The sequence below is a fragment of the Bufo gargarizans genome, chromosome 10 (genome assembly GCF_014858855.1).
Source record: "Bufo gargarizans isolate SCDJY-AF-19 chromosome 10, ASM1485885v1, whole genome shotgun sequence".
NCBI lineage: Eukaryota > Metazoa > Chordata > Amphibia > Anura > Bufonidae > Bufo > Bufo gargarizans.
In genome coordinates, this window is record NC_058089.1 from 68,442,445 (window position 1) to 68,469,321 (window position 26,877).

General features: G+C 44.7%; 1 protein-coding gene across 7 annotated transcripts in view; it reads right to left on the minus strand.

Annotated features, from left to right (window-relative positions):
- RIPOR1 (RHO family interacting cell polarization regulator 1) overlaps positions 1 to 26,877 on the minus strand; it is a 289,814-nt gene that overhangs the window by 125,149 nt on the left and 137,788 nt on the right. For all 7 annotated transcript variants that reach the window (XM_044271143.1, XM_044271141.1, XM_044271138.1 and 4 more), the window contains 3 exons: positions 24,681 to 24,759; positions 20,204 to 20,227; positions 18,349 to 18,402 (listed from right to left, as the gene is read on the minus strand). In XM_044271143.1, coding sequence (XP_044127078.1) covers positions 18,349 to 18,402; positions 20,204 to 20,227; positions 24,681 to 24,759 — 157 coding nt within the window. The remainder of the gene's footprint in view (positions 1 to 18,348; positions 18,403 to 20,203; positions 20,228 to 24,680; positions 24,760 to 26,877) is intronic.

Here is a 26,877-nt window from a genome sequence, read left to right on the forward strand (position 1 = left end):
GAGTCAGGTGAGCAAAAGTCAGGGAACCGAGACCACGCTACACAGTGGTGTACTAAGGGGGAGGGGGCAGTCTGCCCTGGGTGCCAGCTCTCACGGGGCTGCCAGAAGCAATGAGAGCTTCATCAATACAGATGGAAGCGCTCATTGCTGAGGCGCTGGGAGCTGCGGTCCTGTCACTCACCACTGAGCTCTCCGCGCTCCTCCCCTCCTTCAGGCCGGCAGCGCTCTGAATAGTAGAGCAGGCAGACTTCTCCCCGCTCCACCATTCAGCCTGCAGACACAGATCGCGCTGCCGGCCTGTGTGGTCTGAGCCTGCAGCCCGGAAATCTGCATAAGCTCCGCCCACACAGTGCTGCAGAGCAATCTCTGCCTGCAGGGAAGAGAGGTATGCAAGCTTCAGGAATGGGACAAGGTGAGTATTTACTGTTTTTTTTTTTTTGTTTTTTTATACAGAAGGGGCACAGAGGACTTCTCACTATGGAGGGGACATAGAGCCAGAGGGCATTTCTACAATGAAGTGGGCATTATTACTGTGAAGGGGCACAATGAAGATTTATACTATGGAGGGCATTACTAGCACAGTGGGCATTACAACTATTAAGGGGGCGCAATGATGATTATTAATGTGAAGGGGGCACAAAGAGGGCATTACAACTATGAAAGAGGTACAGAGAGAGCATACCTACTGTGAGGGGGCACATCTGTACAAAACTACTGTGAGGGGGTACAATTTTTTTTTTTTTTAAAGCATTGGGGGGGGGGGGGGGGGGGGTTGTTAGATAAAGAACCCACCCCGGGTGCCAAACACCCAAGGCACCCCACTGGCGCTACAGCCCGACGAAAACAACCTGGACAAGTATTCATAAAGGGAGTGCAAACAAGACAGTAAAACGTCATAATATACGAACAGATGTCAGTATAACACTGTAAAATACCACTAGATGTCCTTTGTAATAAAACCCTGTGTGCGTGCTGATACCAATCGACACACGGCGCTCTGCCCAATCACCGCTGCCCCACACACAACCGTGCCGCCCACACCAGCGAGCAAGGCGCGCCGACTAATCATCACACGCCGCTCACACCTACACACCGGCCAATCACCGCCGCCGCTTGCAAGTCATGGTGTGCTCTCCACGTCGGAGCGTCGCCATTACTGTTCATGCATCACGGAGCCGCAAAGTCCCAGCAAACTCAGCCACAGACAGCAGCCGCTGCCAGCAGTCTCAGCACCACCAGCCATCTCAGCCATCAGTCAGAGTCTCAGAGACACCAGCCACAGCTACCAGTCACAGTACCAGCAGTCTCAGCCACAGCCACCAGTCAGTGCCAGCAGTCGCAGCCGCAGTCAGCAGTCTTAGCCACAGCCACCAGTCTCAGACACCAGTCAGTGACAGCATTCTCAGCTACAGCCAGCACTCTGTGCCAGCAGTCTCTCATGGTGTAAGCTCTTAAAGTACAACTGTCGTATTATTTTTTTGGGGAGTATTGGATTGTGGTGATTAATATCTCCTTGGTGGCCCTATTTAAACTTTTCACTGTGTATTCAATTACCCCTTAATTCCACAGTTTTGTTCCCTGTACTGCCTACTTTTACCTCTGCTTAAAATAGGGTTGTTAGGCATGGTCCATCTATGTGTTGAAGGACGGAGGACGCAGAAGGAAGCAGCTGATAACAGCGCCTGGGCTGTGTGCACTTCTCCCTGTCCCTGCGCTTGGCAGACGCTCCCTCACTCAGCAGACTGGGACAATGCAGAGTTGAAGCAGCGCAGAGCAGGGAAGGGAGATCTGCCATCTGCTCAGTGTACAAATGAAAGCAACATGTGGTAAGAGGGCCCCTTTGTGCTGCAGACAATTAACCCTTTAGGGGGAGGGCTCTGGTTACTGACAATTTTGGGGGGCTATTGTTACTGGCTAGTGAGAGCAGGCGGGATTAGCCTCAGGGTGAGGGCAGTGGCGGCCATCTTAACTAAATAGTGAAATTGCAGTTTTATGCAGACTGTTATTAGTAACTACATATATGAAAATTGAAATTAGGGTCTAAGTGTGACAGTTATGCTTTAACTAAAACCCAATTAATAAAAGTGCCAGGTTATTGTCGCGGCTGTGTCTCGGTCCCGGTGTAGTTTGCCGTGACAAGTTAGCAGTGCATGCAGTTGCCTGGGGCAATGTGTTGTTTCTGCATGTGTGTGCACTCCTCCTGTTTTCTGGCCTCTCCCCAGTCTGGTGGTTATGGGGTTAAGGTGTGGATCTGGGTGTGGTCTCATAGCTCTACTTATCCTGTTACTGTGAGCTTGAGGCAAGTGGTATTCCAGCCTTGGTTGGTGCTGGAGCCTTGCTCCTTCCCTGGATATTCCATCTGTCCAGTGTGAGGGCCACCTAGTTTGACATATTAACACAAAAACACAAATGCAATCGCACTCTGCAACCATGCACACCTGATCAGTTAGACTGCTCTGGAGGCTGGTTTTAAAGTCAGTATAAAACTGAGTCTGCTTATATAGCATCTACCAGTAGCCATTTGCTCCAGGAGAAGTATATAGTGGGCTCAGCATGCATGTTGGTACTTGCATCCCTGGATCCGATGAAAGCTGTAATGGCACCGGACGGGGTTAAAAGCAGAGGTGCATGCTGTACCTGCGCTCCCTGGACTTCGTGTGGCTGTCATGGCCCATAACAGGTAGGAACTAGTGTTAGGGACCACTCATGAAGGCGACCTTGACGTGGTGAGTGGCTTATTACGCTTTGGCCAAAATGTACACCAATTCATTCAACATCCAGCATAGAGGCAGGGCAGAGTTCTGGTTGCAGAGTGCGATTGCATTTGTGTTTTTGCGTTTGTATCTGTATTTCGCCATAGCAATGTGCACCTGCATAGGGTTGTGCTGACTGAACCCCCACATAGTTTGACATATTGTGCATGCATGGCTGACATATCACGGCAAACTATACCGGGACAGAGACACAGCCGTGACAGTTATATTGTGATATGCCAGCACGTTTTTCATTTATTCAAAATGAAAAAAATTAAAATAAAATAAATATATATAAAAAATATATATATTAATTATAATATATATATATATATATATATATATATATATATATATATATATATATATATATATATATATATATATATATATTAAACACTTCAGCCCCCCTAGCTGAAACCCCCCTAATGACCAGACCACTTTTTACACTTCTGCACTACACTACTTTCACCATTTATTGCTCGGTCATGCAACTTACCACCCAAATGAATTTTACCTCCTTTTCTTCTCACTAATAGAGCTTTAATTTGGTGGTAATTCATTGCTGCTGACATTTTTACTTTTTTTTTTTATTAAATCGAAATATAACGACATTTTTGCAAAAAAAATTACATTTTTCACTTTCAGTTGTAAATTTTTTTTAAAAAACCGACATCCATATATAAATTTTTCACTAAATTTATTGTTCTACATGTCTTTAATAAAAAATGTTTGGGTAAAAAAAAAAATGGTTTGGGTAAAAGTGCCCAGACAGTAGAAAACCCCCACAAATGACCCCATTTCAGAAAGTAGACACCCTAAGGTATTCGCTGATGGGCATAGTGAGTTCATAGAACTTTTTATTTTTTGGTCACAAGTTAGTGGAAAATGATGATTTCTTTTAATTTTTTCTTACAAAGTCTCATATTCCACTAACTTGTGACAAAAAATAAAAACTTCCATGAACTCACTATGCCCATCATGAAATACCTTGGGGTGTCTTCTTTCCAAAATGGGGTCACTTGTGGGGTAGTTATACTGCCCTGGCTTTTTAGGGGCCCAAATGCGTGAGAAGTAGTTTGAAATCAAAATCTGTAAAAAATGGCCTGCGAAATCCGAAAGGTGCTCTTTGGAATGTGGGCCCCTTTGCCCACCTAGGCTGCAAAAAAGTGTCACACAAAATCTTGGTCAGAAATATCTTTGTATAAAAAAATGGGAAACGTTGTCTTTTGCCGAGATATTTCTCTCACCCAGCATGGGTATATGTAAAATGACACCCAAAAACACACTTTTTTGCAGCCTAGGTGGGCAAAGGTGCCCAAATTCCTTTTAGGAGGGCATTTTTAGACATTTGGATCCCAGACTTCTTCTCACGCTTTAGGGCCCCTAAAAAGCCAGGGCAGTATAAATACCCCACAAGTGACCCAATTTTGGAAAGAAGACACCCCAAGGTATTCAATGAGGGGCCTGGCGAGTTCATAGCAATTTTTAATTTTTTTCCATAAGTTAGCGGAAATTGATATTTCTTTTTGTTTTTTCTCAAAGTCTCACTTTCCGCTAACTTGGGACAAAAATTTCAATCTTTCATGGACTCAATATGCCCCTCAGCGAATACCTTGGGGCGTCTTCTTTCCAAAATGGGGTCATTTGTGGGGTGTTTGTACTGCCCTGGCATTTGAGGGTCTCCGCAATCATTACATGTATGGCCAGCATTAGGAGTTTCTGCTATTCTCCTTATATTGAGCATACAGGTAATGAGATTTTTTTTCCGTTCAAAAAAAATTAACGGCACAGATTTCTTCATTTGCATCGATCAATGTGGATGAAAAAATCTCTGCCAAAAAAAAAAAAAAAAAAAAAAAAAAAAAAAAGAGGGGAAAGGCGTCTGCCAGGACATATGAGCTCCGCCCAACATCCTTACCCACTTAGCTCATATGCCATGGCAGACACGATTTCTCCATTCACATCAATTGATGTGGATGAATAAATCATTGCCAGGATTTTTTTGATTTTTTTTTATATAAACAAAGTATTTGCCAAAGCATATGAACACCGCAGCCTCCTCAGCTCATATGCCTTCGGCAAACGTATCTTTTACTGCAGAGGAGAAATCTCGTCTTGCAGAGCCGCATACACCAACTTTTGTGCAATCTGACAGCAGCGCAATGCTTCTGTCAGAATGCACATCAGTGCTGCAGCTAGTCGATCGGTTGGTCCACCTGGAAGGTAAAAAAAAAAAAAGAAAAAGAAAAAAACAGGCCACAACGCAATAAATTTGATTAACTTTATAATAACCTTTGAACAGAACATATAAAACTTTATTTAACTTTTGGAACTGAACGTTAACTTTTTTGTTTACTGTTTTTTTTTTTTTTTTTTACCTTTATAGGACAAACCTCTCCTTCCCCATGGGACAATGTGCAAAGCGCAAATCGCCCAAAGATGTGGCGAAGTGCATTATGCACTTTGTTCCAGGTGAAAGGAGAGGTTTGCAGCAGCTGTGTGTGAATGGGCCCTAATAGCCGTGTGTGCCTGTCCTGTGAGATGTGATCCCTATGCTAAGTGTACCTGTGTGTGGTACTTCCGGAAACACTCCCCTAAGCATAGGGCAGGGTGGTCAGGGCAGTCAGGAAAGAAATAGCGGGTGTCACGCCTTATTTCACTCTTGCTACAGACACGACGACATCTTTTTCGGGGTGATGGTTGGGTTGAGGTACCAGCAACGACATTGGGGAAATGTCGCTCGTGTAGACGGCTCATTACACTGGTGGATGGGGCCACGGAACCTCCTGGATACAGGAGGTTCTCGATGATCTCTTCCTGAAATTTGAGGAAGGATCCTGTTCTCCCAGCCTTACTGTAGAGAACAAAACTATTATACAGAGCCAATTGAATTAAATATACAGACACCTTCTTATACCAGCGTCTGGTGCGTCGGGAAACTAAATACGGAGCCAACATCTGGTCATTGAAGTCCACCCCTCCCATGTGAAGGTTATAGTCGTGGACTGAGAGGGGCTTTTCAATGACACTGGTTGCTCGCTCAATTTGGATTGTCGTATCTGCCTGAATGGAGGAGAGCATGTAAACGTCACGCTTGTCTCTCCATTTCACCGCGAGCAGTTCTTCGTTACACAATGCAGCCCTCTCCCCCCCAGGCAAGACGGGTGGTAACGAGCCGTTGGGGAAGCTCGCGCGACTAGTTCGTGCGGTGTCACAGCAGCCAATCTGTTCTAGAAACAAATGCCTGAAGAGGGCCACACTTGTGTAGAAATTGTCCACATAAAGTTGGTACCCCTTGCCAAATAAGGGTGACACCAAGTCCCAGACTGTCTTCCCACTGCTCCCCAGGTAGTCAGGGCAACCGACCGGCTCCAGGGTCTGATCTTTTCTCTCATAGATCCGAAATTTGTGGGTATAGCCTGTGGTCCTTTCACAGAGCTTATACCATTTGACCCCATACCGGGCGCGCTTGCTTGGGATGTATTGTTTGAAGCCAAGGCGCCCGGTAAAATGTATTAGGGACTCGTCTACGCAGATGTTTTGCTCAGGGGTATACAAATCTGCTGATTTCTGGTTGAAGTGGTCTATGAGGGGCCGAATTTTGTGGAGCCGGTCAAAAGCTGGGTGGCCTCTGGGACGGGAGGTGGTGTTGTCGCTAAAGTGTATGAAACGCAGGATGGTCTCAAATCGTGTCCTGGTCATAGCAGCAGAGAACATGGGCATGTGATGAATTGGGTTTGTGGACCAATATGACCGCAATTCATGCTTTTTGGTTAGACCCATGTTGAGGAGAAGGCCCAGAAAAAAAATTATTTCGGAAACTTGGACTGGTTTCCACCGGAAAGACTGGGCATAAAAGCTTCCCATGTTGGCGGATATAAATTGAGTGGCATACCGATTTGTTTCTGCCACAACTAAGTCCAAGAGCTCCGCAGTCAAGAACCGCTCAAAAAATCCCAGGGCCGAACCGATCTGAGCTGTCTCAACCTGAACTCCAGACTGGGGGAACTACAGGTGCGGCTGAAGTTGGGGACTGCCAATCAGGGTTTGCCAGCACCTCAGGGATTCTAGGGGCTCTACGGGCCCGTCTGTGCGGTGGCTGCGAAGGGGTAACTACTGCACGTGCCACCGTACCAGCTTCAACTGCCCTTCTGGTGCTCGCCACTTCACCATGTTGTACGGCAGTGCTGGTACTAGGTCCAGGATGGGCTGCGCTGCTGGTGTATGCCTCACCACGTAATCCAACAGCGCCAGCCCCACTCTGCTGCCCTTTAAGCGGATCCTGCGCAACCTGTGGTCTAGTGACACGGGGCCGGGTACGCCTGGTGCTATCAGGGACCTCAACCTCCTCGTCCGAACTTTGAGTCAGACTGCCACTGCTTTCTACAGGTTCATATTATGACCCGCTAGATTCATCAGATGAGGGTTCCCATTCCTCATCCGACTGGGTCAGAAGCCTGTAGGCCTCTGCAGAAGAATACCCCCTGTTTGACATTTGGGCTACTAAATTTAGGGGTATTCCCTGAAACTACCCAAGAAAAAAAGCAAGCCTGTCTTACAAATGGGAGGCTAGCGAAGTACCGGAGGCCGCTGCGGTTGATAAAAATATCAAAACAGATTTTTTTTATCGCCGCAGCGCGTGTAAAGTGATAGTGCAGTGATCAAAAAAATATATTTTTTGTCACTGCGGCGGGGCGGGCGTGGGCGAACGCACGTGTGGGCGACCGATCATGCCTGATCGGGCAAACACTGCGTTTTGGGTGGAGGGCGAACTAAAGTGACACTAATACTATTATAGATCTGACTGTGATCAGTTTTAATCACTTACAGATACTATAAAAGTACAAATGCTGATTAGCGATACGCCAATCAGCGAATCAGTGACTGCGGTGCGGTGGGCTGGGCGCTAAACGATCGCTAAACTACCTAAACAAGGGACCTAAACTATACTAAAACCTAACAGTCAATACCAGTGGGAAAAAAAAGTGACAGTTTACACTGATCACTTTTTTCCCTTTCACTAGTGATTGACAGGGGCAAGAAGGGGTGATCAAGGGGTTAATTGGGGTGCAGGGGGGTGATCTGGGGCTATGTGTGGTGTTTGGTGCTACTCACTGTGATGCCTGCTCCTCTGCTGAGACCAACCGACGAAAAGGACCAGCAGAGGAGCAGGGAAGCCATTTAACACATTATATTTACAAATATAATGTGTTAAATTGCTTCTGATATGAGATTTTAAAAATCGCCAGCCTGCCAGCCACGATCATTGGCTGGCAGGCTGGTGACGTGACCCCGCTCTAACTTTTGCTGGCCCGCGATGCGCATGCGCGGGCCAGCTCAGACCGAAATCTCGCGTCTCGCGAGATGACGCACGGATGCGTCCAGGAGGAATGAATCGACCGCCTCCCGGACGCATCCGTGCGTTAGGCGGTCGGGAGGTAGTTAAGGCAATTTGCCTGGATTTGTGGGAGGGGCTGGTTTCTGCCTCCAGCCTACTTAAGGCACTCCTCCTACCTGGCTCCTCTACCGTCCGAGGTCAGAGCTGCATGAGGTTCTGCGCCAGCTGTGTCCAGGAGTCACAGAGGTACTGCGTCAGAACATTACATGACACACATCATAATAAGGTCCACAGCATAGCGATCGTTCGCACACCATTCCCCGGTCTTCATAAACATCGTCATTTGGTTGTGTTCTGGTTGGCACTTATTCATAGCATATTTCATGCACGATTGCTGTTCGCATTACACGCATACGGTCAAGCTGTTCATGCTAACTTCTGTTCCCTTCATACTAAGTTCGATCATTTTGCCGTGTAAACACCTAGATCTTTCTCATAAGTTACATTTCATCTTCGTAGCTTACACTTAAAAAAAACACAAAAAAAAAAAAAAAAAACAGGGTATCACTATCACATCAACGGTATGGAACCAGCTAACTTCAGCATAAACCATGGGACTTTCACGCGTTCGTTACAATCAATTCAGCCTACATCGCAAGCCTCATTTCTTGTGGCCCCCTTTTCAGGCATACTCAGGTTGAATCACACGTTACTGATCCAACCAATCATACGTTCCTGCAAGCAATGTACACATATTCAAACTTACATTCCCTCCAGGCTATGAGTCTGGAATCTTTTCTCCAACAATCCACACTCGTCATACTACTTTCTTTTACCCCTTTTTAGGCTGCCAAGCTTATATATATATATATATATATATATATATATATATATATATATATATATATATATATTTGCTCCACACTGGGTTCTGTGATTTGTCATACTACCAGGTACGTTCACTTGCTCATACTACCATACATTTCATGTGATCCCGCTAGGTTAGTGTGCTGGCAATAGGGTCACAGGCATCCCACTAGGTTTTACCCCATCTTAGCAATCAACATTAGTTAGTGGTCCTACGAGGCCAACACCCCGCCTAAAACGTTTCAGAGGCAAACACCCATCGGGCCACACATTAGCTAGCCGCCTCACATGTTGCATAGAGAGGGCCTCACCTGTCACTCCCTTCCCCTTTTTTCTGTCTTACAGTCACCGAGAGGCCTAAAACTCCTGTCACTACGACAAGAGGCCTCAATAACCCCTCGCGCCAACGCACAGATAGAGCCTCTCAAGCCGCTTGGCAATTAGCAGGGCCTCATCTGTCACCTAACAAGTATAAACTTTCGCCATCCGGCCTAGCTAGCCTGCCAGCACAATTTGGTGGTTTTCCTATACTAATCAATTGTTTTGTTTATAGTATGTCTCTGGAAGGGGTAGAGGACTTCTCCCTACCTGGCACCCCGGCTAGATCTGCCACTCCTACTCTAGGAGAAGAGCTAGCCAGTCCAGCATCGATCCGATCCTGGACGATCCCGCGCATAACCACGGAATTAAGGAGACAACAAATCCCCTACCCCGCTACAGCAAGGAAAGCAGAACTTTTCAGACTGGTACGCACATCCACAAACAACATGGATGCCGGGGAAGGACCTAGCCAGTCCAACCCAGGGTACATACATGCCATGTTATCCTCACTCATGGCGTCCATGAGCAAGGTCAACTCCAGGCTGGAGAAACTTGAGTCGGTCACCACGGCTCTTTCTTTGGCAGGGCCACCTGCTGCGTCTTCACAAGCACCAGCCAGCTTGCCGTTAGTTGCTCCAACCATCAACCTGGATGACCAGGAAGTTAGCCCGGCTCATATGATACCGGAACATATAGAGAGGGATATCCTGGAAGGTAAGGACGTCAACCTGGCTTCCCTGTTGATTGCCGAGAACAAAACATATGCGTATGATGAGGTTTCTGTTGTTGTCAGGTCCAGGGATGCCCGCCTAAACAGGAAACTGACTATCCCTGAATTTGTACTAGCCTTTAGTATTTACAGGGACGTCATCTGTGCGGTCTATCCCAATAGGAGAGAGGAGTTTGATCTCTATATGCACAAGCTGGTAGACCTGGGCAACAAATATGGTGGGTCAGCTTTTTATGACTACCATAGGTCATTTTCTGCGAAAGTGTCTGGAGCCTTCTCCCAGTACGGAATACGATCCAACTGGGGAAGGATCGATACCGTCATTTTTTGCAGACACTTTGCAGGTCTAAGAACGCCGGCTTGTGCATACTGCTCCTCCACAGCCCATACTACCAATTTTTGTCCCAACACGGCGGACAAACATGCCCCCACGCAAGGAGCCAGTTCCTCTGGGGTTCCAGAGAAGTAGTCACGAGACAAATTGGGACGCCCAATCAAGTTTCTGGGCAAGCCCCAGATATGTAATTATTTCAATGTTGGGTCCTGCAATTACAGTGGATGTAGACTGTTGCATGTTTGTACAAAATGTTTTAGGGCATATGCAAAGACCATGTGTCCAAATAAATTGTATTCCAAGCCTTACCTAACGTCCATCAATATGCCAGTTTTCACTGCACTCGTGTCCCAGCACCCATCTAGACACCTAATAGACTTTTTCATCTCTGGTTTAACAGAAGGCTTCCATACAGGTATCCTGCACTTACCAATCGGAACTCTGGAATGCCCCCATCTACAATCCGCCCAACACAACCCCACAGCAGTTGACACCCTGATAGCTCAGGAAGTGGCTGAGGGCTTCGTATTGGGGCCTTTCAAAACCCCCCCATTCGCAGAATGGCGCACCAACCCCATTGGTATTGTCACAGGGAAATCTTCCCAAAAACAGAGACTCATCATTGACTTATCAGCACCCCACTCTTCGGCCGACCCCAGTCTCAATTCCCTCATCCCCTCTGAGGAATTCTATCTGCAATACACCACCATAGATCACGCCATTACCGCTATCATACAAGCAGGGGTTGGAGCTTGGCTCAGTAAGACCGACATCACCAACGCCTTCAAATTACTATCAATCCACCCTACACTGTGGCACCTGCATGGCATCAAGTGGTCCGGAAACTACTATTTTTTTCTCCCGGTTAACCTTTGGGTCCAAAAGTAGCCCAGCTATTTTCAACACATTTGCCGAGGCATTATGCTGGTTGCTATTGAACATAGCCAGGTGCCCTATGGTATTACATTACCTTGACGATTTCCTACTGATAGAGGAAAACACTTCCCCTCCTACTAGTCTCAAAGCTACCACTAAGCTGTTTGAGCAACTAGGGGTACCTATCTCCCCGAAGAAAACAGAGGGGCCAGACACTGTTATCACTTTTCTGGGCATCCAATTAGACTCCGCCACCATGCAAGCAAGCCTGCCACACGACAAGATATCGAACAGTCTCACTTACATAAACAAATACCTCCAGCTCGGTACTTGCGACCGCAAAGAACTACAGTCCCTGCTGGGATCACTAAATTTTGCCATGCGAATCATACCTAAAGGCCGCTCCTTTATATCACGACTATTACATCTTTTCCCACTTTTTATACACGACACGCACAGGTTGTCCCTGGATGCCCAAGCTACGGCAGATCTAAACATGTGGAAGAGATTTTTATCCACTTGGAATGGTAAAAGCATGTTCCTCCCTCAACTGACTGACTCATCTCCCACCATTTGGTCAGATGTGGCATCTACCACTGGCTTTGCAGCAATATTTGGGAACGATTGGCTTTGGGGGCAGCTGGCTTTCAGCAGTTCAGGAGTTGGAAGGGTTTTCCACTACCTCAGCTCTTTTTGAGATCTATCCCATCGTGGCGGCTGCCGTAGCGTGGGGTCATTTATGGGCAAACATGCCAGTTCGTTGCTACTCAGACAACCTGTCACATCATTAACAAAGGTCGTTCCAAATCCTTTACGATCATGAGATTTCTGAGGAAACTCACTTTGTTGGCAGCTTGTCATAATTTTTTCCTATGTTGTTTCCATGTCCCAGGGGTGTGTAACACAGCTGCTGACAGTTTGTCTCGCTTTAAATTTCAGGCGTTTCATCAGGCTCTCCCGCCAGCGGCGCCCACAGCCACCGTCACCCCAACATTTCAACAACTCATACTGGACTAGAAACCATCATGCAGCATAGCAGGACATTGTCCCAATTGGCACTTTCAGACAATACACACAAAACATACAGCAGAGCTTTCACACTATTCAAAAGATTCCTTCTGGAACATAACATCATGCAACCTTTTGTCATGACTTCTTTTTTGGGGTTTGCTTCCTTCTGCCACCTTAAACTTAAAATGTCATATAACACCATCAAACTATCTCACTGGCATTCAACACCACATGCTAATCTTACAACCAAATAACAACAGTTTCATGGCCTCTCACCAAATCAAGACCATACTTAGAGGTATTCAGAAAGCAGAACCCTCACATACAGCCCAGAGGCTTCCCATAGATAACCATATCTTTAAAGCATTATCCAACCTGCTTGACTCAAAACCATTTGACACCAATACAAACTCTATCATCAAAACAGCAATATACTTGGCTTTCTATGGATTCCTGAGGCCGAGAGAATTCACTACTACCTCCACGACCCAAACTACTCCTTTCCTCCTCTTTTCCCACTTGACAAAACACATGGATCATTACATCCTGACCTTACCTCACTCCAAAAACAGTCAGCGCATACCCGTAAACATTCCGTACTATCCCACGCACAACAGATGGTGTCCAGTCAGGGTTCTTGATGCCTACATACAGCATCATAACTTTCTACCCTCACAACCATTACTACAGCTGCAAGGTTCAGTACTCACCACTACAACCTTCATGACCTACGTCAGGTCTTCACTCACACAACTGGGCCTCAACCCAGCCAACTACTCAGGGCACTCCTTTCGTATATGAGCCGCGTCCACAGCCTCCAGTGTAAACATCCCAACTCATGTTATCAAAACATTGGAGCGCTGGAAGTCATCCGCTTACTCACGGTACATACCTAACCCAGTACAAGAATTAAGGGATGCTTTCAAAAACATGTCTGGTTGATAAAATGCGTATGTATTGGTTGTCTGTAAATAAACTTGCTTACTTCAATTTTGCCCTCTTCTTTCTCAGGCCTACCTCATTCTCGGTTCCGGCACACCACAACAGACTGCGCTTTTATTTTCCTACTGTCCATGGTGTTCCTCACTGTACTATTGTAAGTGCCTAACACAAATACAAATCTAAATTATATATATATATATATATATATATATATATATATATATATATATATACACACACACACACACACACACACATATACACACACACACACATATACATACATACATACACACATACATACACATACACCCACACATATTTAAGATCAAAAACAGGCCCCTTTCATCCTGACCCATTCATTTCAATGGGTCTGTGCACATGAGTGTTTTTTTCACGCATCAGTTCTACCTTGGGTGAAAAACGCAGAATGTTCTATATTCTGCATTTTTCACACAGCCCCGGCCTCATAGAAGTGAATGGGTCTGCATGAAAAACCCATTGCATCCGCAAACAAGTGCGGATGCAATGCGTTTTTCACTGATGGTTGCTAGGAGATGTTGTTTGTAAACCTTCAGTTTTTTATGACGCACGTGAAAAATGCATCAAAACGCATTGCACCTGCACGAAAAAAAAAAAATGAACTGAACGCAATCTCAGACCAAACTGACTGAACTTGCTTGCAAAGTGGTGCGCGTTTTCCTGAACGCATCCGGACCTAATCGGTCAGGCTCACGTAAAAGAGGCCTTAAAATATCCAAATTTCCCCAAGATGAATACCTTAGGTGGACAACATAAAACCAGAAATAGAATATGCCACCAAAATCCATAAGGGGCTCCAGTCTTTTTATGTCTTGGGGTAAGCCCAGCCAGTAGACAAGTCACACAAACAGCATCCATTTTCATTGGGTCATGGATTTAAAACTTTTTGCACCAGAAAATAAACTGCTAAGAAATGAAACTGTGAAAAGGCTATGTAAACCTTTGGGGACATTTTTTTTTTAGGATTCCATTTTACTTGTGAGCTAAAAATATTTTTTTCAATTGGTCACTTTTATCTGAGAAACGGCTGAACATTTTTTATAAAAGATACGTTGAAAAAAGTTATTTTAGCCCAAAATGATTTTTTAGCTCAAAATAAGTACAATGCAATAATAAAAAAAATGCAAGACTCTGATCACACCCTTGTCATGGCTTCTGTTCATCAGTGTTCAATCCATCCTAATGATATCAATGGTGCCAGAGAGACTACGGACTCAAAATGGTGCTCTCTGGGTCTCCTCTATTAAGTCTTTTTATGGCTTGAACAGGGCTGCAGGCTGTGCTATTCTTGCTTGTCGGATGTGATAAAATTAGATGAATGCTATAAACGGAACCTCTGACAGCAGAATACAGAGCCAATCATGCATAGACATGCAGTACAGATATTATTGTCAAAATTATGTATAGTGTTCCCTCAAGTTACAAAATTAATTGATTCCAGGACGAACATTGTGTGTTGAAACCATTGTAAGTTGAGTAATTGGTTCCAAAGCCAAAATGTTATCCAAGATAAGAGAAAATGAAGATTTAAGAAAAATAAGCAGATAACTAAGACAGATAAGACAAGTCCTTACATATAACAGTCAGGAACAACTGCTAACAAGCAACTAATACAGTTGTTTTACCAGAGAAGCCGCCTTCATTGGCTGGATCTGAGTCTGAGACATTGTATGTGGAGTCTGGTTTTAACTTACGATGGCCCAGAAAAGACTATTGTAGGTTGACAATATTGTATCCTGAGGCCATTGTATGGTGTGCGAGTTTCACTCAAGATCTTGGGCATTGGAATCACACTTAGATCAATGCAGGGGTGTAGCTATAGGGGGTGCAGAGGTAGCAGCCGCTACCGGGCCCAGGAGCCTGAGGGGGTCCAAAGACCCTTGTGCTGCATTATTATAGAAAGTGCATGCTGGTCAAGTTACACCTCTGGCTGGAGGGAAGGGGTTAGGTCAAAATGGAGGGGAGGGGGATGCAGTTTTTTTTTTTTTTTTATTATTCAACATTTTATTGAAAGTTTCATTTGACCAATAATCAGACATACAATAGGTTATTGACCAATAATCAGACATACAATAAGTTATTGACATATTCAGGAATCCGAAATGTACATCTGTTGAAGAGACTTCTACTTAAAACAATCAAAAATATTCCCTCGAAACACCCTCCCCCCCCCCCCCCCAACTTCCTTCATCTGGATATTACCCATAAACCCAAGTCAGTTATATCAGTGCTAATGCTGCTATATCTTTATGTCTCTATCCCACTTTTAATTTTCCCAAAGTACCCTTGAGATCCCTCAACAAGTACCACTCTGTATGTTGAAAATTCGACATAAGAGACTTAATGTCATCTGCTTGCAAGTGTCTGGACATAAAGACATTCCATTTATCTAGGAATCTAGTAGACTTAACATTCTTGTGTGCCTCTGCCTCTAACTGGTCCATAAGCAGGAAATGTTTCATATGACTCAGAAATTCTTTTTCAGAAGGTGTACGCGATTCAAGCCAGTTTCATAGTAATATCCTCACAGCTACTAGTAGTGCCCCGTCCACTAGCCCAGGAATCTTGATAGTATCTGGGAAAATATGAAGTAGCAACGCTCCAGGCTCAAAAGGCAACTCTAATTGCCAAGTATCTCTAATCCAGGACAAAATCCATTCCCAATACATTTGGACCTTTGGGCATAGCCAAATACAATGGTCTAGATCCGCTTTTAGAGCATCACATTTAGGACACTTAGTCAATCTGGTCATATCGTTAGTTGAAGGTGGAATATTGAAGGCATAAATTGCCCTATGTACTAACTTAAACTGGGATTCTCTCCAACCCTCACAGGCTACTGCTTTTCTTGTTCTCAACCAACTATGCATAATCTTATCTTTCCAATCCCCTTCTCCTAGCAAATGTCTCCAACCTTTGCATAGTTGAGCATAGGATTTATCAACTTCTCTGTCCCTCAAGTGCTTGTATATTTCTGATAACGTTAGTCTGGTACCCATCTGCCTAAGCAATACATCAAAGCTATTCGCAGCGTGTTCTCTGCTAACCTCTCGTAACCTATTTTTACAGAAATGTAGGAGTTGAATATACTGTAATTCATGACCTTTTGGTATCCCAAATTTTTCCTGTATTTCAGGAAGAGTCAAATATCTTGGATCTTTGTCATGCAGGATTTGTCTAAATACCTTAAGTCCCTTATCCCTCCAATAACCGAATAACTTGTTTTGCTTACCCATTTCAAAGTCTGGATGATTCCAAAGCGGCATATATTTAGATGCTGCAAAGGACGAGTTATATAACTTCCTAACTTCCTTCCAGGTCACAATGGTATCCCTCATTGTCACCGATGACTTAATATCTACAGGTAGAGATGCAAGTTTGGCATGTAAAAGCGCTCCCAGGTCATAGCCCTGCGCTAACTCCTCCTCTAATGAAAAGTTAGAGTAATATGAGGACCTTGCCAACCAATCTTTACAATGGCGAAAAAGGCTCGCCAAGCTGTATCGTCTTATATCTGGAAAGCTCGCTCCTCCCTTTCCTATTGGCAAGTATAAACTTTTTAAGGCCACTCTCGCTCTCTTATTGGACCAGATAAATTTTGTAAAGGCCCCATTCAAAGTTTTGACATCCGCATGTCGTATTAATAAAGGTAATGTCTGCATGGGGTATAACAGTTTGGAAAAACTGACCATTTTTATCAAATGACATCTACCTAAAATTGAAATGGGTAAGCTTTGCCATCGGTTCAGCTCCTGAGTAATCCGCTTTATTAGCGGCATATAGTTCAAATTATATAGGGAATGTGACGAATGTCCGATTTTGATTCCTAAATAGGTTATGTAATGCTTTGCTATTGCAATTGGATAGCCTTGTAGGTCCTTCGATCGTCTCGGGTCTGGGGTACCTATGTATAATAGTTCACACTTGCTGGCATTGACCTTGAATCCCGATGATTTTCCAAAGTCCTCTATTACCTTAAATACTTTGCCTATGTCCTTGTGAGGATCTGCTAAAAATAGGATGATATCATCGGCGAAAAGAGATATTTTCACCTCCTGGGACCCGATTCTAATCCCATCGTATACCTTGGATTGTTCCAAATACCTTGCCAGTGGCTCTATTGCTATATTAAACAGCAATGGGGATAATGGGCAACCCTGCCGTGTCCCCTTAAGCAAAGGGAAAGATTTTGATAAAAATCCAGGTAATGCTATCTGTGCTTTTGGCTCCGCATACAATGCTGACAGGAACGTTCGAAACGCTCCTCTAATATTCATGGCATTAAGAACTTTCGCCAACCACTCCCAGCTCACATTATCAAACGCTTTCTCAGCGTCAATTGTTAACAATGCTGAAGAGCTGAGACTGGTTCGCTGTCTATTAACAGAATCTAAGACTGCCATTACCCTCCGTACGTTAAAAACCGCCGACCTACCCTTAACAAATCCCACCTGAGCTGTACCTATCAACTCTGGCAACACTTCTGCTAACCTGTTAGCCATTATTTTAGAAAAAACTTTTTGGTCCACATTTATTAGGGAAATTGGGGGATGCAGTTTTAATTTTTGCCTCAGGCAATATGAAGGCTATATGCTTCCCTGCTCTTGGTCACAAAACACTGAGGGAATGGGGACCCAAGCTGAGCTCCTGCACCAGGGCCCATGAGCCTTTAGCTACGCCCCTGGATCAATGTACCATGTGAACATAACCCTAATGGCACATACACATGAATGTATTTTTTGTCCGTGACCATATCCGGAACCATTCACTTCAATGGGGCTGCAAAGAAACAGAAATTACTCCTTGTGCGTTCCAAGTCCACAAGTCTGTTCTGCAAAAAAATAAAACATCTATTATTGTCCGCATTACGGACACTGTTCTATTATGGGCCGGCCGTTCTGTTCCACAAAATGCGGAACACACACTGCCGGTATCCGTGTTTTGCAGATCTGCAATTTGTGGACTGCAAAACTACAACAGTCATGTGCATGGGCCCCAAGGTAGTATGAGGGAATCCAATTCCTCAGCCCCTAAAACATTTTCATTTTACATGTTCTTCTTTCTTTTTTTAAAGTAGATAATAAAACTCCCCTATACAAACCTAACGAAATTAAATAACAAAAGTACTAACCTTACTTGTGTGAAATTCTAATTTCCGGATAAACCGCTCAATAGACTTCACTTGCTATGTTGAAAAATAGAAAAAACAAATTAATTTTACAATCTACACTGGAAAAAATATCACATGATTCTGTTCGTATGGGTTATACCCAGCACGATTCTCATAAACCAGACCAATAACTGCTCAAAATCCACTGCAGTAGCCAGAATCAGAAACGCAAGACTACATTCACAGAACATTGCAGTCTGAGGGCATTCACATGGCTGCTTATTTAGCGACCAGTGAAGTGCTGCACCGCGCGCCTGCGGTGGGGTTTGTTTCTATATATATTCTGTTATATACACACACTGTTAGGGTGCATTCACACGACCATAAATGTTTTGCGGTCCATAAATTGTGGATCCACAAAACACGGATACCGGACGTTTGCAATCCACATTTTGCAGACCGCACATGGCCGGCGCTATATAGAGAATGCCTATTGTTGTGCGGACAAGAATAGGACATACTCCATATTTTTTGCAATGAATGGGTCCGCACCCATTCCGCAAAATTGTGGAACAGATCCATTTATACGGTCGTTTCAATGCACCCTCAAGGTGTGGAGGGGAGGTGTTTTTTTTTCCTATATGGGGGGCACTAAGAGATCAATAAATTTATAATGGGGGCACAGATGCAAAATGGATGACAGACAAAAATGGATAGACGGCCAGGAAAAGGATGTACAAACGGATGCAAAATGTCCATGAAAACTGACAGTTTATCCATTTTTAACTTGTTTTTTTCATTGTCGTGTGAATGTAGCCCAAGACTGTGGCAACGCACACAATTGGCAAGGGCCGCCCTATATGCCGGATACGTACCACAGACACAGTTCTGTTAGACATTCACCACTGCTGTGTTTCTGAAAGGGTTTAGATTTATTACTACAGATTTTTTTTATCTTCTACAAGTCAATGAGAAGCAGTTAGAGATGGTTTCCATCTGCGTTGGAACATCCGTTTGGGGCCTCTATAGAAGATTCCGTCAAAAAGACTGGACAAAAAAGGTACTGCACGCAGGAGAGACTGGAGAGAAACAGATTCCCCAAACGGAAACCGAACAGACTCCATTGTAGTCAATGGAGTTCGTTCAGCTCCGTTCGTCTCAGTTAGGCCTCTTTCACACGAGCGTGACGGATTAGGTCCAGATGCGTTCGGTAAAACTCACACCATTTTGCAAGCAAGTTCAGTCAGTTTTGTCTGTGATTGCGTTCTGTTTTTTCAGTGCGAGTGCACTGCGTTTTGATGCGTTTTTCACGAGTGATAAACTGAAGGTTTACAAACAACAACTCCTAGCAACCATCAGTGAAAAAGGAACTGCATCGGCACTTGCTTCCAGGGCTGCGTGAAAAACACAGAATATAGAACATGCTGCGTTTTCATGCAGAACTGATGCGTGAAAAAAAACGCTCATGTACACAGACCCAATGAAATGAATGGGTCAAGAGTCAGTGCGGGTGCTATGCGTGCACGTCACGCATTGTACCTGCGTGGAAAACTTGCTCGTGTGAAATGGGCCTTATGTGCCAAATCCAGCACTTTTGTTATTTTCGTTGTCCTAGTGGTGGTGTGAACTCAACCTTATTCTTGGTTGGCTTTCTGCAAAAGATGAGCAGAAAAGTGACTGCTAGATGTTTGCAGTTATTTACTCCATTTATTGCAGTATAAAAGGATGCTGCGTTCCTTAAAGAACAGATTGGAGGAGATTCAGTGTCGCTAGTAAGAAAAAATAAAAACATGTTCTATATATTCTTCAAACTCTGTATAGAAACTCAAAAGTGATCACTTAGGCAGAATAGTTATAACATTAAGCATGGTCTTACCTTGTCTAAGTCATATAAAAAACCCTAAAAAAAATAACAATGTAGTTTTAATTAAAACAAACACTAGGTAAGCATTAAATTAGATACATTACAGAGGATTAACATTCTCATAGGGATTACAACTTCTAAGTAATGTATTTTTCGCCCTATAAAGTGGGTGGTAAATGTCAGTGCATCTTATGGGGTGAATACTAATTAGTGCACTAGGACCAGGAAGCAGTGACTACAGCGTTCCCCAGGCTCTGTACTCACCGCTTCCTGGTCTTTACCAAAGAGGTCTTATCTGAGGTCTAATTGTGGAACTTATGGAGGTCCGATTGGGGTCATTCACATTGAGGTCTGAATGGAGGACATTAACGTTGGGGTCTGCTCTGAGGTCTGATTAACATTGGGGGTCTGATGAAAAATGTATATTTTTCATTTTCCTCCTCTAAAACCTAGGTGTGCCTTATGGGCAGGTGCTTTTTATAGGGTGAAAAATACAGTATATATACACTATATCCACACAGTCAATATAGGTCCTCAATATGGGTGAGTAAGAGCGTGTGTCCTCCAAAATGTTGCGCGACTGCACCCATTCGCAGACCTGTTAGAAAGATGCATGTTGTAATCTGTAGTGAATAACCTTCTCATCAGTATCTGTATTTGTGAGTTATCCCCTCCCTTCTAATTTTCAGCTGTGTCATCTGATCAACTCTCTGATCTCCAGCGGACACAGGACAGGAAGTCAGTTGCGTCTCTATTCATTCCTGAGACTGAGAGGGAGGCTCCCATAGGAATACATGGAGAAACTGATTTCCTGCCCACACATAAGACGCTGTGTAATTTGGAGAGTCTGGTTGCTGGTCACAGGACACCGCAGAGAAGCAGAAGGGAGGTATAACTCCCAAATACAGACTCTGGTAAAGGCCCTTTCACACTTGCGGCAGAGGATTCCAGCAGGCAGTTCCATCGCCGGAACTGCCTGCTGGATCCGGCAATCCAGATTCAAAACGGATGGCATTTGTAAGACAGATCCAGATGCAGATCTGTCTGACAAATGCATTGAAATACCGGATCAGTCTCTCCGGTGTCATCCGGAAAAACGGATCCGGTATTTTTTTTCCCCACAGATTTAAAGGTCTGCACATGCGCGGACCGGAAGAACAGATCCGTCAATGCAGCAATTTTAATGCCAGTACTAATACATTTCAATAGAAATTTGTGCCGGATCCATCATTCCGGCAAGTGTTCAGGATTTTGGGCTGGAAAGAAAAATGCAGCATGCTGCGGTATTTTTTCCAGCCCAAAAAAACATAAGAGGGACTGAACCGATGCATTCTGAACTGATTGCTCTCCATTCAGAATACATTAAGATAAAACTGATCTGTTTTTTTCCGGTATTGAGCCCCTAGGAAGGAACTCGATGCTGGAAAAGAAAAACACTAGTGTGAAAGTACCCTAAGAAAATTACATTCACTACAGATTACATCATGTACCTTTTCTAGCAGGTCAGAGAATAAAAATAAAAAATTGCGGGAGTTTTAATTTGAGGATATTTTATTTATTTTGTGACCTAATTTCCTTAAAGGTTGTATTCTCTGGAATACTGACACTTCTATGTGCAACACAGGCAAGGAAAAGGGAGATTAGAGAGCTTAAAGAGGCTATGAGCTGAGCGCTGCGAATGGTCAGCGCTACAGCATAGGAGAAAGACGCCGGCAGGTTCCCCTGGGTGGAGCCTAAGTTCCCCCGGGTGGAGCCTAAGTAGGAACATACCGGAGGCTATAACCGGAGAACGGAGCGGCGCCCGGGGATAACAGTAAGTGCAGGGGGATCCCTGGGCGCCGCTCTACACGTCGGTATAGTCAGTTTACATACTTTTTCCTGGTGAAAGGTTCTCTTTAACCAGGTAGTACAAGATTTTGATATTTGATGATGACCTATTGTTAGAATATGCCATCAATATCAAATGAGTGGGGGTCTGACACCCTGCTGGTGAGCTGTTACCTTGTAGTTCCAGAACTACAGAACTTCGTCCACTAGAGTGTGGTACTGTAGATAGGCCATCAATATCAGAATTCTAGACCACTCTTTTAATGCATGGCTGCAGTCTTGGTGACTAGAGAAGAGTTCTCAGAAAACTGAAGGGGTTATAATATTGATGATCTATCAATATCACATTAGCGGGGGTCCAATACCTGGCACTTCCACATACACTACATATCCTCTTTAACAGTGACCTCCACAGCACCCGCCCTTTTATTAGTGAGCTCCACAGTACCCCGTCTCATTAACAGTGATTTCCACAATAACCCACCCCTTTAAGTGACCTCTACAGAGTTCTGTTCCCTTAAAATGTGACCTCCACAACACCCCGCCCCCTTAAGTGACCTCTACAGCACCGTCCCTTAACACAGACCTCCATAGCAGACCATCCCCTTAACTGTGACCTCCACAGTTCCGTCTCCTTAACAGAGACCACCACAGCGCTCGCCCCTTAAACCACGAGCTCGACAGCATCCCGCCCCTTCAACAGTGACCTCCACAGCGGCCGCCATTATATTAGTGACCTCCACAGTACCCCATCTCAGTGAAATAAGTGATTTCCACAACATCCCGTCCACCTAACAGTGGCCTCTACAGCAATCTGCCCCTTAACACTGACCTCCATAGCAGACCATCCCCTTAACTGTGACCTCCACAGCAGCCTGCCCCTAGGGTGGCCAGAGGTCCGGTTTTAGGCAGGAAAGTCCGGCTTTCAGACTCCCTTTACTCTGTCCAGTGCAGGGCTTAGACGGACACAGGGATGTCCCTTTGAACGGCTCACTCTCAGACAGCAGCAGTCACTCTCCCTCCCACCCCTGCAGCGGACAGAAGTAGATTTTTACCTTCATTTTTTCAATCCCCATCGGCTGCAAAGTGGGGCTTAGCGGGACCTGGGGGTGGGGTTTTTAAGTCAGTTTTTTTAGGGTGGCCTGAATGGCCACCCTACCTGCCCCTGAACTGTGACCTCCACAGCACTCCGCTGGCTTAACAGTGTCATCCACAGCGCCCTGTCCCTTTTAATCTGACCTACATCAGTGAAGAAAAATGGCTGGGTTGTTATGGAAACCTGGTGTAAAACTGTATGTGGAGACTAAGGCCCATTTCACACGGGCAAAATTTCCGTGCGGGTGCAATGCGTGAGGTGAACGCATTGCACCCGCACTGAATCCGGACCCATTCACTTCTATGAGCGGTGATTTTCACGCATCACTTGTGCGTTGCGTGAAAATCGCAGCATGCGCCTCTTTGTGCGTTTTTCACACAACGCAGGCCCCATAGAAGTGAATGGGGCTGCATGAAAATCGTAAGCATCCGCAAGCAAGCAAGCAACGCACTGTTGCTAGGAGACGATCGGAATGGTGACCTGATCATTATTATTTTCCCTTATAACATGATTATAAGGGAAAATAATAGCATTTTTAATACAGAATGCGCTGGAGGGGTTAAAAAACAAATAATAATAATTTAACTCACCTTAATCCACTTGTTCGGCAGCCCGGCTTCTCTTCTGTCTTCATCTTTGAGGAATAGGACCTTTGATGATGTCACTGTGCTCGTCACATGGTCCATCACATGCTCTTTTACCATGGTGATGGATCATGTGACTGACCATGTGATGACCGGAGTGACGTCACCACAGGTCCTTTTCCTGTGCACAGCAAAGATTAAGACAGAAGAGAAGCCGGGCTGCGCGAACAAGTGGATTAAGGCGAGTTAAATTTTTATTTTTTTAACCCCTCCAGCCCTATTGTACTATGCATTCTGTATTAAGAATGCTATTATTTTCCCTTATAACCATGTCATAAGGGAAAATAATACAGTCTACACAACACCTAACCCAAACCCGAACTTCTGTGAAGAAGTTCGGGTTTGGGTACAAAACATGCAGATTTTTCTAACGTGCGTGCAAAACGCATTACAATGTTTTGCACTCGCGCAGAAAAATTACGCATTGTCCCGCGACGCACCAGCATCTTATCCGGGCCAAAAACATGACGCCTGTGTGAAAGAGGCCTAAGGGCCTGCAAGCTTTTATTGGCTGATAAGGGTTATGTGACCAGGCTTCTATTGACTAATGCATTTTTTGGGAATATCTCAGGAACAGTACGTGCTAGAGAGCTCAGACCCCTCTAAAACCTTTCCGGACACCTGATGTACCTGTGTGTCAAATTAAGTGATTGTAAATGCGACGGTGCGGATTCCTTTAGCGGACACACACAGAGCTTTATATATTAGAAAATATATATTTATAAATTTATTTTGTGGTGTGTCCCTAAAGGTTATATAGGTCAACTACACAATAAAAACACACTCGCTCCTAGGTTTTATTAAAAGGCACATAACATCACAATTTATGCAGATTGCGTTCATAAACTAGGAAATAAAGCGTGTCTGTCCGCTTCAGCCTATTATCCTGCAAAGTTGATATAAACATTGCTCTGGAACTTACCAGTCTTGAGTTCCTTTTAGATTCTCTGATCTGGACTGACAGCTTATCCAGTTCGACTTGGTGGACTTCTAAGTATGCCCTAAAGAGTTAAAAGCTGTGTTGGTTACTTGTTAATTGCATTAATTGGTTAATGTGCCATTGAATTTCATCTCTATCAAGTGTGGATGCATTAAAGTAGGGGTGCACAACCTTTTTTCATCTGGTGGCCGTATTGTCACATCGCACTATTTCAAGGGGCCGCCAAAAAAATAAAGTTCATCGCTTGTTTGCATCAGCCTATTACACAGGCTAATGCAAAGTGACTGGGGAGGAATGATCGCTACCACAGTCATTCCTCCCTCATTCACTTCTATCGATTATCGGTAGCAGATTCCTGATTACACTGTGAGATGTGCTGACGATAATTGCACATCTTTCATCCTGGTAAAATCTGTAAATCAGCCGACAAACGAGTGATTCCTTGTTTATCTGCTGATCAGCGGCACGATTATACTGGCCAGATATCAGGGGTGAGCGCCCCTATGAAGACTTGTTCCCAGTAATTGTCCAGAATATCGTGCCGTGTAACAGGGGTTTAGAGATTTCCTGGTAAAAAAATATTTTTAACTCGTTCCTGCAGCATGGGCCTGAAACAGAAGATTCATACTTTCCTGCTCCCTGCTGCTCCCGTTGTCTCCATCTTCTGGTTAAGGCGCCGTTTACATTTGGATTGGGCATAGTCTCTTGTACCTCTCCAGCCAATGACTGGCTTCAGTGGCGATGTTGCCACAAGCAGCGTTCCACTGCTAAAGTCAGTCATTTGCTGGAGAGGTGCTCCGGGAGCAGAAGATTGAGACAGTGAGAGCAGCACGGAGCAGGAAAGTAGGAATCTTCTGTTTCATCATTTGAACTAGGAAACTCCTTTAAAGAGGACCTTTCACCAGAATAAAACTTCTAAACTAACTATACAGGCATGTAGAGCGGCGCCCAGGGACCCCCCTGCACTTACTGTTATACCTGGGCGCCGCTCCGTTCTCCCGTTATTGCCTCCGGTATCTTCATAGTTAGGCTCCACCCAGGGGAACCTGCCGGCGTCTCATTCTTCCATGCTGTAGCGCTGGCCAATCACAGTGCTCAGCTCATAGCCTGAGAGGCTTTTTTCTCTCTCAGGCTATGAGCTGAGCGCTGCGATTGGCCAGCATGGGAGAAGGAGGCGCCGGCAGGTTCCCCTGGGTGGAGCCTTACTATGAAGATACCGGAGGCAATAACGGGAGAACGGAGCGGCGCCCAGGTATAACAGTAAGTGCAGGGGGGTCCCTGGGCGCCGCTCTACATGCCTGTATAGTTAGTTTAGAAGTTTTATTCTGGTGAAAGGTCCTCTTTAAGTGGCGACGTTTCCTTCCTGCCTACTATTCACAAATGAGCGCTTTCCTTCACTGCAGATGACAGCGCTCACTGGTTATTACCATCTTCTGCACCCCCAGATATACTGTAGGTGCCCTGCAATAACCAGTAAGCATTCTCCCTGAAGGCTCATGCACACGGCCATTGTTTTGGCATCTGAGACAATTTTTTTTTTTTTTTTATGTGGCTTGGATGTGGACCCATTTACTTCAACCGGGCCGCAAAAGATGCGGACAGCACTCCATGTACAATATGTATAGTTTCACGTGAATGGGGTGATAATTGTAATGGTTGTGGTTGGTGTGGGTGTTTTTTCTTATGTATTTTACTATTTATTTTTTACTTATTTTTTAAATATATTGCTGCTAGCTACAAAAAAGACCTTTGGGGGACACTGCCTTTCTTTTGCACATTCCTTCCCCCCCCCCCCCCTTTTATTTACCGTATTTTTCGCCCTATAAGACGCACCAGGTTTTAGAGGAGGAAAATAAGAAAAAATGTTAATCCGACCTCATCTGACAGCCCCAATGAGACCCCCAATGTTAATAAACCCCTTAATCAGACCCCCAATGTTAATAATACCCCAGTAAGACCTCAGATCAGACCTCCATGCCATTTATGAGACCCCAGTACCATTATGCCCCCAGTATGAGCCCCAGTGCCACAGAGCAAATAAAATAAAATACTTACATCTCCTGCTCCTGGACGCTGCTGCTTCTCACCTCCAGCACGCTCAGTCTTCTTCCTGCTGTTTCCAGCTTTCTACAGGGCAGAGCTGGTGAGTCCTCTGCCCCCGACACCTGATCACCGGGTC